Here is a 12,779-nt window from a genome sequence, read left to right as displayed (position 1 = left end):
CATAAAAAATATAGTGAAACTTCTTGCTGCATGCAGACATAGCAGAGTTAACCAGAGTGAGAAAATGTAAAAACAGAACAAAACAACAAAACAGAAACCCGCCCCGTCAGTTTCCACCTTGGAAAAGGCATGATGGCTATTTGTTTTTCAAGTGTTTCGATGATAGGAATTCCTGCAAAAGAGTAAATTTTTCTTGTCATGATGACATTTTGAAAACCTACAAAGCTTCACCCCGTCAAACTAAATTTAGGACACAAGGAATGAACTCCCCATGCAGGATGCTTTTGTGCTAGAAAACAGGTAAAGCCACATTCTGGTAAAGCCCAGAAGACAAGTGTTTTATTATGAGAATCGTTCAAGTAAAACTTCAGTGTGCACCGGGGCGGGGGTGGGGGTGTGAATGGAGATCGGCATCGATTTTTCTGAATGAACACTAGGTTAAAAAGGGGCTACACAGTTTTGTTTTTTGTTTTCCAAACACCATCCTTTGCGGGGGCAAAAATACACTTCATTGTAGAACAGAACTGATACAGAAGAAAGCTACGTCACAGTACAGTACGGAACGCAGGGTCCACCCTGGTCAGGGGTCCTCGTGGAACGGCACGGCACCCACGCGGAGCACGCCCTAACGCGGGTGAGAATTACAACATTTACCACGCCTTTATTCTCCTCTGAACCGATGGAGTCTGAATACACGTTCTGCTTCTCAGGAGTGTGCAAGTGGGGCCGGTATGTCGGCATTACAGTAATTACAACATTAAATAACATTGCACAGTCAACCTCCAAGGCGAATTCAGTATAAAATAGCAAGAATTAAAATGTACCTTTACTAGTGGTTTTACATCGCATGTATCACTATGCATGAAAGAAAAGTAGGCAGACGCCCAAGTACAAAGCTGCACGTTATAGGCATAATGACATGGAATAAATACAAGAAATCTGGCAAAATATGGGAAACAAACAGGTTACATGGGAACAAACGGATCAACCACATAAGCGTAAATCAATAACACACCATCATAAATAGCATGGTTTGCTCAGAAGTCTCTTAAGTACTTACAGACATGACTGTGTCGGGTGTGGGGAAGAGGAAAGGTGGACAAGAGGCAAATGTTCCCAATGCCGGTAATTTCCTGAGGTGGCATTATTTCTGAACTGATGCACTGATCAACACTGTGAGGATGACTTTGTGCTATGAGACAGTCCCGATGGTCTTAGATTTCCGCCATTACTGGCGGTTTTCAGCGACAGTTTACATTGCGAGAGCCAGGGGAAGCAGTTGATTCTTTTCAATTTTGCTGCTACATTTAGCAGTGGGCCAGGAAACACTTTAAAGTTTCAAAGAAATTTGACAGAGGTTTAACTTCTCCCCCAGTACTTGTTAGCTAGCTCAAGGCAGCGCTATGATTATTTTCGTGTAACTTATTTCAAAGACTCTAAGTGCCAACACTGTAAACATTTTGTATTTTCTCGACTAAACCTTGTCCGAGAACAAGGGTAAGAGCAAAGATAAGCAGGAATCATTCTGTGTATAGTAGTAGAGCTGACCTACCTACCAGCTTGTGGTTTACATTTAAATAGGATTTAAAAAATAAGTTTTAAAAGTCCATGCTACGATTTTAAAGACTATTTCTGTGCACTTTCAATTCTGGACACAATTTTCAAAATTGCATGATGGAGGTCAGAATTTAAAAAACCCACCAGAATGTAAATAACAGGGAAGAACACTTCCAACTGAAGGCATCGAACATACATTTATGTGCAGAAATCTAGACAACTATACAAGTTTTTTAAGCAATCATCTGTTTTATTATACAACTCTATGAACAGAAAATGAACAGAAATACACAATATACTTACCTGTACATGTGAACCTACTGTTTTTAGCTACAGATATTTATTATACTTCATACTGACTTTAATTGTACAGTTCATGACTATGTATAACCTTATTGCATTAAGGGCAAATTCTACATGGGGAGATTCACAGGCCAATCACGTTAGGCATTCCCAATACATTCAAAAACTGCACCTCATATGTGAACGTATCTTCCCTGATCCCGGAAAATCTGAGTTTCTTTACAGCTTAAGCTCGTTTGCTATTTTAGATGCAATGTTCTTAAAGGCAATCGACGTCCCGGAGATCCGCTTGAAGCGGACCCCGTTGAGCGACAGGCGTGGCAGCTTGCACACTTCCACCTCCCACTGCACGAGGCTGTCCTGTCTCGCATCTCCATGGACACAGAAGAGCAGAAACCTCTCCTTCTGTTCATAATCACAGTTGTTTGCATCTAGCACTTTCCGGATCTCTCTCATCATGTCATTGGGGTCCATTGAACTAGTGGTCTTCATACTCCACGTGAACCGCAAAGAACGTGGCTTAGAATCTTTACCCTCTTCCTTGTCTCTTTCTTTGGGTTCCCCTGATGTACTTCTAGAAGGAGAGGGCAAAGGGAGAGGACGGAAACAAAAAAACCCCATTCAGCAAAGAAATGAAAGCACACGTAAGATCTAAGCGGTCATAATTCAGTGCCTGACGAAACTACCCAATTTACGGACTACCTTCAGGGAGATAACAAACGCTGTGGCGTCTGATGTCGTCAAAACAGACCCCGGGCTGCCAGCTGCTTGGCCTTTGTTTGTGGGAAACGAGTTTACGGCTGAAAGTGAAGAACTTCGTGCTCTGTCTGTTCCTTCCGAATTTCTCTATGTTGCAAATGCAGATTCGCCATTTTCTGCACATTTACCCAGACAGAAACCACTAGCATTCTGCTTAGAATACATTTAAAAAATGTAAATTTCCTATTTTTCTACCTTCATTTTGGGTCAGAAAAAGACTGGGGACAAGGATAGTAATGGCTAAAGAGGGGTTATTTATACCTGATAACACGGACAGAGAATGTTATACCGCAATGAGGTAAAGACGTCAGGTCACAGCACACGTAGAAGTGTAGACGTCATGCCCTCTGATGGGTTCAACATTTGGTAAAGACATCCTTTAAGTAGTCTACAAGGCTCTGCATGACCTACACGACCCCCGCCCCCCACAGCCCCTTGTCTGGAGTATTTCTTCCCTGCTCACAGTATCAGTTCACACTGGCCTCCACACTAGTCCCTGAACATACAGGGGACATTCTGGCCTTGAGGCTTTTGCAAAGGCCCCTCCCTCTACCAGGAACGTTCTTCCCTCAGACGGCTGCCCGGCATCCTTAGTTCTCCACACCTCTGCTCACTTCCTCCAGGCAGTCTGCCTGGACCACCCCAGCTCCTACCATGGCCCGTTACTTTGCTCTATTTTCACCTTTATAGCATTTACCACATTCTAATATCCTATTTAACTCATTTATTATGTTTATTATTTACAGTCTAACTCTACCACTAGATTGTAAATTCCAGGAGAGCAAGGAGATCTGTTTTGTTCGCTGATATTGCTCGGGCTTGTGCAAGTGTGCAGGGCACATGATGGCTGATGGACACCTATTTGTTAAGTGAATCAACCTTAGTGAACTGTCCTTACTGTAGGCCTTCCATAAATAATACAGAACCAGAAAAGCTATTTCAAATAATCGTAGAAAGCTAAACTAGATTATTTATGATTCAGAAGACCCTGAAATTAAATTTGTGGAGCAATTTTCTAAATATAGATGTTGCAATTTTAACTTGTTAACCTGTCTCACTTACATGTGATTTCAAGAAGAGATGATATATTTTGCAAGGGATTTATAGCCTATTAAGTAAATATTTTGGATTTATACACTATACATGAACATTAGCCTATAATATATAATAGGTTTGCTGAAAAGTTTCACGTACACATTTGCGTATGTGAATTTGTATGTATTACATTTGTATATACGTTCCCTTGTCATTCCTGGTGCCTGAAGCCACAGCTCTGCAAACTGTGCAAGCCTGAGAAAATGAGGAGAGGCGTGTAAGTAGAGAAGATGAATTTCTAAAGACTGTTCGGTAAATACGGACAGTATTTCAGCGTCTTCTCTATCACGTGCTTTGTGCTCACTGAGTCTAAGCCACCGTGTCGCAAGCCTCCCTGGGCGTGCGGATCTCGTGAGTCATTGCTCACGAGGCCACATGCACAGTACGGTTATGGACTCGGCATGCGAGGCCTGGAAGGGACCCAAGAGAACACGTGACTGAACACTCATGTTAAAAACAGAACTGAAGGCTAGGAAACATACATTATGTTTCTAAGGGCACAGAGCTAATGAGCTGAAACGCACAGACCAGGAATCAAGCTTTCCTTCCGTTCCACCAGGGAAACTTGGTGACCTTGGGGTGACGGGCACACACACACGATGTTTCTCTACGTGTCTCTCAAAGGCATTGCCATTAGTAACATTAACTGTGGAAAGCTCCAGAAAATGCTAACACTAATTAGAATCGCCAACATTTATTGGGCACTTACCAGGTGCCAGGAACTGTGCCAAGCGCCTAACACATATTATCTACCCATCTACCCTCTCTCCCAACCCTCGAAGGCAGCTGGGATGAGGGAGCAGGGGCAGGAGAGTTAGAGTGACTTCCTAAAGTCCCGCAGCTGGGCAAGTGGGAGGACACAGCTCAGACCCACCGGGTCTGGCCCGGGAGCCTGTGCTGTTCAGGGTCGTGCCCGGGCATGGCTCCGCAGTGACAGGACCTAGCGTGCTCCTTGCTGTTTCTTCCACGTAAAATGCATACATTTCACCTGGCCGCTGTGAGAATTTAATGGCCAGCTAGGACCTTGTAGATAGTAGGGATTCAAGAAGTTTGCAGAAAAGCAACAACAAACCCCCCCTCCCCAACCCAACAACAACCAAAGGGACAGGCAGTCGAATTCAGAGGATAAAATGGGTGTGGACAGCTGCGCCATCAGCAGCCCCTGTGACTCCCCCTACACTCAGGTGTCTTGGGGTGGGCGGGGGCGGGGAGGATTTTAGTAGACAGGCAGGAAGAAACATAAGAGGCTCAAAAGTGATGACTAAGTGGGAGGAGCTGAAAACAAATGTCTTCCTTCATGTCTATTTCACAGGCGGAAGAAAAGTGCAGAATATTTGTCCTGCCTACTGGGGTGACTCGGGCACCTACCTCAATAAGGAAACATTCCAACTATTGTGACTAACTGAATATACCACAGTTGGCAAAAAAATGATTGCGTAGGAATGCTTGATAAAGTTTTCCCAAAGCTCATTATATTTTAGATTTCAATTAATTTGGAGAAGTAGAAATTGAATTGGAGCTTGTGCTCAGCTGAGTCAAAAATAATCCCTGAATGAAGCTGGGGCGTCTGTCACACTGAGGGGCTGCTGGTCAAGATTCCGCGATGTGTCTGGGATCCTTTCATGCTGGGATACACTAAAAATAACTTCCTGCCTTCCTCTCTTCGTCTTCCCGTTTGCAAACATGAGCACAGGTGCGAGCACATCACTAATGTGCTCCCCAGACCAGCAGCATCAGTGCCTCCCGCCCAGCTGTTTTATCAAGAGTCCCCACACCCCGGAATTCGGATGGGGCTCCTACTTGAGACCTGTCGTCAGCAGGACTACACAGTCAGTACTGAATGTCAAAAACCATCGGGGAGGCTGGGCGAGAGTCCTAAAATGTGGTCCAAGGAACGCTCAACCGAATGTATATTACTAATACCAAGCCTTCCTAAGTATCTGGTTGCCCCAGTATCCTGGGTTATTGGAGTAGTTGTCATTACATCACTTCAGTGAGAAAACGATCGATCCATATCCCTCAATGAATTCTCTCCTGCTAGGACATATTTTGTAGGCTACTTCTCTATAAGGGTACAACAAGTAAAAGTCATGTTTAGAAAACACAAACTCAAATTAACGTAAACCTCATTCAACGCCAGGCAACGTTAGGAAGACCCATCCCGATATAAAAATGTAAAACGCACATACTATCTGGCTATTAGCTCTAGTCAGCTTTGTGAGGTGCTGTGGGCATTTTGAGCGCGCGGATTCACACACAGGGGCCTAGCAGCGAAGGGTTAATAGTGGCTCCTCACCTTGAGGTGTCTGTTCTGCCACTGGCTTCGCCTTCACTTGGATCCCTCAAAACAAAGTGAAGGTGGAGATTTAATGATAAGAGTGAAAAATAGATCAAGAAAACCTACATCTAAAATGATTTTAAAGTTAACTCGTTAAGCAAACTTCGAGCACAACACTTCTCGCTCACTAGTCAGTCGGACATCGCTTCGCATCATTTCATGGAACCAGCTTAGCTGCCGTTTTATTGAGCGTCTACTGGGTGTTGTCAGAGAGGAGATGCTAGCTTCACGGCTTAGGGTTTTGTTTTATTTTGTTTTGTTTTTGTTTTTAAGCAGGATCTTCCAATTCCCAGTCACAATTTTAAAGTCAGAATTTATCTTTTGGTTGAGTTTCGTTCAACCTACAGTTAAAACTATTTAACGATTTTCAACAGCAAGATCCAACTTCATATCCGTTTTTAAACAAAATTCTAGTAGTCGCTCAATTTAGAAAATATATACATTAGCCTTGTAGTTAAAGTTCAACATTTAGAGGCGCTTCTAAAAATAAGTACTGATTTTTACATAAGCAATTAATTAACTTCAGATGTCACACTCATGATTCATGCACATGATGAAATGTTACAGCAAACCGACAGCCTGTCTAAGCAGGTGAGTCTAGAAACATGAAATCAATCTTACACAGAAACATTGATCTTACCTGGATATCCACCTGTGAAATAAACCAGGAAAACTCTACTAATCGTCCTTTTGTTGAACATCATTAATATTTTTAAAGTCTACCAAAATTTTAACTGCTTTGTCATTTTCAACTGTAATTAAGTATGACACAAGAGCATCAAGTTACATAGCGGTTTAAATGTATTAAGAGATGGCTCGAGATGGCAAACTACTACTAAATCGCTGGGAAAAAAATAACCAACTCAAACCTTTACGTTAATATTTTCTTAATGTTTTCCCCAATCCGGAAACATTTATATTATTTATGTAAAGTGAATGCAACAGGAATAAAGTCGGGGGCACTTTCCTCATTCCCTAAATTAACAAATCACGTCCATGCCCTAAGCTCTAAAAGTTGAACTTGAGGTTAAGGAGGCCAAGGCCTTATGCATCACCTTTCTTGATGTACTGTGTCAAAACCGTTCTTCTCTCGGAACCAAAAAGGCCAAAGAAGATGGATTTTTGCATTCAAATGTGGTTTCTTAAATTTCTATTTTTAATAACTGGCATTTTTGATGGGAAATGCAATACCTCAATGACATGTATATGACTTGATCTTTATTAAAGCACACAGACATGAAGAAAGCACTGACGTGCACATTTCCAGTCACATGCTGATGTCCTGGTGTGCACTGGAGGGAGCCCGCAGCTGGGAGACAGTGACTCCATCACTTTACTAGAAAGAAGCCTGTCGTGCGCTTTCCTCTGGATGGTTTGCCTCTTAAGTCACTGGTAGCAGACGCCCATTCCACTGCCGCTGAACTGGAGCACAGGAACGACACCCTCCTCTGACACTGCTTCCCCGCTGTGACTGGTGAAACCCGCACTGACCCGTCAGTCGCTCCCACACCCTGTCCCTGCCTCCCTGGAGGCCGACAGCAACCCTGACTTGAGGCCTGTCTGCTACCCGGCGAAGGTCTCAAACAGCCCAGCAGCTGCGGAGGGAGGCGGACGGGGAGCCGGAACGCCCGCTGCTGTGGCGGCACGTGCGGTGCGGCAGGGCTCTCCGACCCTCGAGACTTCAAACAACAAGCCAAGTCTCTTCCACGTAGCAAGATATACTCAACTAACTAATCTGGTTATTTCCTAGTAAGAGAGAGCTACGGTTAGAAAGTCTCCAGGGTCGATCTGATCTCCAGTTGACACAGAGCAGCTCTATAACTAGAACCTGGGCAAAACAAATGGTTCTAAGTGCGATTTGAAAGGCTTTTGAAATAGTGCGTGCACAGCCTCCCTGGATAGAGCACTCTAGTGTAAAGTCACTTTCCTAACTGGAAAGTTCTTTCCAGAGACCAGAGAGCCACTCTCTCATGTGGCCCTTCAGCCCAGAGCCTTCTCACCTGCGGGGGTGGGGTGAGGTGGGGGGGGAGGGGGGATGGACTTGCTAACTGACTTCCTGTCTGTGATCAGGACTTTCAAGTACATGAATGATTAACTCTGAACTATTCTCTATCCTTCCCTTCTTAAAGTGTAACAACCCAGATCCCTTTACTATTTTTCCTGCAAAATCCTATTTTTTCATCTTTTTAAGTGTCTGGTGGCATACGACTTGGTCCCAAAGTCCTTAGGTGGCGTAGGGCCAGGTTGCACCCGGATCAGCCCTGGCCCTGAGCGTTCCCAGTTGTGTGCTGGGCACGCGGGCAGCCCAAGTGTGGGTCCCAGGGCTTCGGGCTTCAGGCACCGCGAAGTGAGGAGGGCCAAGGGGACAGAGAGAAGGGGAGGGCCGAGCCCAGGACGCACTTAGGAAGAAGCAAGTGGGCAGAGCTGGCGGTCTGGGAGCCGAGGTGAGAACAGCAGCTAATGGGCTGGAGCAGCTCCTGAACAGGGAGGCACCACCCAGCGTACCTCCGAGCCTCCAGCCCTCCCCGAAGGGCAACGCGCTGCCCTTGCAGCCCGCCGGCTGCCGGAGACCCGAGACCAGGGTCTCCTGCCTTAGATCATGTGTGGTGTCCCGCGCGGGACGTGAGTGAATCCTGCGCGCATGGCAGTGAACCCGGATGCATCTGCAAAGCCAGGCTGTTCACGTGGTGACAGGTCACCTCACAGGAGGAGGGTGCCTTTCTCCTCTTCCCTAACTAGACCCAGGATTAATTAAAGTCAGTTCAAAATCAAAAGGCATTAAGAAAGGCTGCCGAACTGCTGACAAAGGACAGCCAACAGCTTCTTCCCTGCCCTCTCCCCGGCCCCCGCCCCGTTGCCCCCCAGGTCCCCCTAGTATGTTACATGTTCAGAAGCTAACAAAGGCGCCATGGAACTTTAGAACTGCTCATGCCGGCTCCCCTCAAACACGGCCTCTGAGCGCCCTGAACCCCCAGCCTTGTTTCCTGGTTCCCGCATGGCACTTACCAGGATTCGTCACCACCTGATGTGCTCACTTTAAAATGTGCCTTCTACACTATTTGACCAAATAAACAAATGCTTATTGAATGTCATCTTCGATAGTCTGCCCCAGGGCTCAGGGAGAGGGAGTGTCGGGAGGAGAAGGCTGCAATTTTATTTATTTATTTATCTTTAAATGTTAAAATTTTTAAAAAATATTTTATTTATTTTTGAGAGAGAGAGACACAGCGTGAGCAGGGGAGGGTCAGAGAGAAAGGGAGACACAGGATCCGAAGACAGGCTCCAGGCCCTGAGCTAGCTGTCACCACAGAATGCGAGTCCCTGATGCAGGACTCGAACCCACTAACTGTGAGATCATGACCTGAGCCAAAGCCGGACGCTCAACCAACTGAGCCACCCAGGCACCCTGACACTGCTATTTTATTTATTTTTGAGAGCGAGAGAGTGAGCGAGCAGGGGAGGGGCAGAGAGAGAGAGAGAGAGGAGCAGAGGATCCTAAGCAGGCTCTGCATAGAGAGCGCAGAGCCCAACCTGGGGCTCAAACTCACAAATCGTGAGATCATGACCTGGGTTGAAGTCGGATACTCAACTGAGTGAGCCACCCAGGCGCCCCTCCGAGGCTGCAATTTTAAAGAGGGGACTGAAGATGTCACCGAGGACGGGACACTGCAGCAAAGGCCAGAAGCTGGCCATGTGGGTGAGGGGGACGAGGGACTCCGGGGAGAAGGAAGAGCAGGCGTAAGATTGGCCTGGGCCTGGCATATGTGATGACACTCAGGTGCTCTGTGTGGCTGGTGTGTGACCAGCGAGGGTAAGGGGCATAGGGTCAGAGCAGAAATGCATGGCCTCGGAGGCCACCATTCGGGCTTCAAATTATATTCTGAGCAGGACAAAAGCAAGGGGACGGACAATGCTGAGCACAGAAGAGGGGGCCAAGGGCAGAAACAAGGAGCCCTGTTCGGTGGGTTCAGTGATCGAGAAGCTACATCTGGGCGATGCCAGGAAGGCAGAGCTACAGTGTGCGGTCTGAGAAATAACTCGGGGTCTGTGGTCCGAGAAGCAGCGGGCCGGTGCTGCCGTTACCTCATGTGGTGAAGAGTCAGGGAGGACTGCCTGTGGGAAGAGGACAGAGGGCAGATTCCGGATGCGCTCTGTCTGGGAGTCCGGCGCTCATGGGCGTGCAGAGCCCGGGAGACACTGGCTATGCGGGTCTGAAGTTCAGAGGAGAGGGCAGGGCTACGGACAGAAGTTTGGGAGTTGTTGCCGGGCGGTGGAACGTAGGGTCCTGGGCCTGAACGTGACCACGGCGGGAGTGAGACTGGCCGGAGAAGAGAACGGGACCGAAGCCTGAGCCCTGGGGCGGTCGGACAGTCAGGGGTCAGGGGGAGAGAGAAGGGAACCTGCAAAGAACCTGCCGACAGCCTGAGAAGGAACAGCTAGATGGAGAGGTAGGAGGAAACCTAAAAGCAGGTGGGGAAAATGTTTCAGCTGTGCGAACGGCAGCCGGAGGGACCAAGCTGTCCCCGGAGCAGGGGCCACTCACGCCGGACCGACAGCACCCAGTGCAGAGCCCAGCAGGTGGCAGGGCCTTGCATCTCCGTTAAATGGCTCTGAGCTTCGTCCCAACCGCCCAATACACCGTCTCTAGGCCACTTTCTTGCCCTGAGATTCTATCCTGACCTCTTGTCTAGGGACCTTTGACTATGCTCCCTTTAGAAAATTTTCATTGCAAAGTAAAGGGAAATATATTTAAAAAAATTTTTTTATGGTTTTTTTTTTTATTTGAGAGAGAGAGACAGAGCATGAGCAGGGGAGGGGTAGAGACAGAGACAGAATTCGAAACAGGCTCCAAGCTCTGAGCTGTCAGCACAGAGCCCAATGTGGGGCTCAAACTCACGAGCAGTGAGATTATGAACTGAGCTGAAGTTAAACACGCAACCAACTGAGCCACCCAGGTGCCCCAGTAAAGGGAAATGTTTTACACAAGGCTTAATGTACAATTAGTAATCAGGTTTTTAAACTCAAAACAATTTTCCTTCACTTTGAAATTAATTCTGGCTTAATCAGGAGAAAGCACTGGCTTTTACAAAGGGCTTTAAATAGTCAGTCAAATTCCAAGAGCAGAAACTACTGCTCATCTGATGAGGGCCCTGCAGGCAGTCAGTCAGCGTTACGGTCTGCCACACACTCTGTCCTGAGCGTGTGGGTCTCTCTCTCTTGGGGTGTCACATCCCATGGTCACTGCCCAAGGGGTCCAACGTCATTTTGATATGGTTAGAAACTGATGTCGTATTTGAGTATTTAAGGTTTTAAATTCAGGGACGCCCAGGTGGCTCAGTCGGTTGAGTGTCTGACTTTGGCTCAGGTCATGATTTCTCGTGGTCTGTGAGTTCGAGCCCCACGTCAGGCTCTGTGCTGCTAGCTCAGAGCCTGAAGCCTGCTTTAGATTCTGTGTCTCCCTCTCTCTCTGCCCCTCCCCTGCTCACTGTGTATCTCTCTCTCTCAAAAATGAATAAATATTTTAAAAAATAAGTTTTAACTTCAGCTGTGATCCTGGGCAAACTGGTCCATGAATAGCTTTGTGAGAAAGCAAGAGACTAAAGCTGCTTCTTCTGTTTTCTATACACACCTTCTGAAATCCTAGAAACACTAATAACCTGGACAGTTAAGTATTTGATTAGTATCTCTTAAAGCAAGCATAACAACCTCCACTACTCAAAGGTCTATGTGGTAGGGAGCTTTAACCTTCCCCTCACCCCTCCTGGGCTGCTCCCAGCCTGCTGCTTCGTCCCTTCCCATCCGGGCTCACTGCGCACAGACCTGCCCCTCTGAGGCTTGCAGGTCTAGGGCCCCCAGATGCGGTCTTGTTCAGCTTTGCATCTTGCTCCTAGCACAGTGCTCTGTACCTACGGGATTTTCGCAGGCTTTTTTGGAGGAACTAATAATAGATCAAATGGACACCCAGGGCACCGTGTTCAGCAACTTCCATGATCCGTGTGTGCTGTGTGATCACGCCTACGTTTTAGAAGAGGGCACAATTCTACTATCTGATTAGAAGTCTGCCCTGCTTGTACTCATCTTGTGTCTGCGGCATTTTTGTGGTAAGCTTTTAGGATATAAAATTACGTAGGCCATCTGTGTGACCCCAGTACACCGGCTTTGCACAGGGAAGGGAAAGAAGGTGAACTAGATATCATTACTGAGCGATTTAAAAGTATTCCCAAGACATACTATTTGAAAGGCAAATGGAAACACATGATTTCCTCTTTTTAAATCCAGGGTTTTGAGTCGGGGACAATCGTTTTGTTAAAACACACACTTTTTTTAATGCCCAGTTTTGCTCTTTGCAATCTATGTTACAGAATTGAAAATTCTTATCTTGCTCATTCTTTTCTCTCTCTTTGGGGAAAACTACATCCGCTTTGATTTTCTTCTTCAGACTTCTGTAAAAGAGGAGCTCTGGTGAAACGCCATGAAACCACTTTGGAAAATCACCGCAAAGATGGAAACAACAACAACAAAAACCCCACAAAGAGACAGTCTCCTGTGCAGCTCCTAGAGGAAGCGCGTTAACCACCACCCACAGCCCCTCGGTACTGACCTGCGCACGAATTTGGATGTGATTTTGCTTATTATACCCGTGGACGTCCCCCTCCGGGCGTGCGCGAAGGCGCCCGGCTCGTGGGACGGGGACGCGGCGGGCGGCCCGTTGTGCGCGGCGCTGCGG

The 12,779-nt window shown here is 46.8% G+C and overlaps 1 protein-coding gene across 1 annotated transcript in view; it reads right to left on the bottom strand.

Moving 5' to 3' along the window:
• Nucleotides 1-317: 317 nt before the first annotated feature.
• Nucleotides 318-12,779, bottom strand: part of MARK1 (microtubule affinity regulating kinase 1) — a 73,717-nt gene continuing 61,255 nt past the window's right edge. Inside the window, exons 17-19 of the mRNA XM_029933407.1 lie at nt 12,654-12,779; nt 6,011-6,055; nt 318-2,434 (exon numbers count right to left, since the gene is read on the bottom strand). The exon at nt 12,654-12,779 is cut by the window's right edge and continues 18 nt beyond it. Coding sequence (XP_029789267.1) covers nt 2,080-2,434; nt 6,011-6,055; nt 12,654-12,779 — 526 coding nt within the window. The 3' untranslated portion in view covers nt 318-2,079. The remainder of the gene's footprint in view (nt 2,435-6,010; nt 6,056-12,653) is intronic.

The sequence above is a fragment of the Suricata suricatta genome, chromosome 3, assembly GCF_006229205.1.
Source record: "Suricata suricatta isolate VVHF042 chromosome 3, meerkat_22Aug2017_6uvM2_HiC, whole genome shotgun sequence".
NCBI classification, from domain to species: domain Eukaryota; kingdom Metazoa; phylum Chordata; class Mammalia; order Carnivora; family Herpestidae; genus Suricata; species Suricata suricatta.
This window is presented reverse-complemented; position numbering and strand designations above follow the sequence as displayed.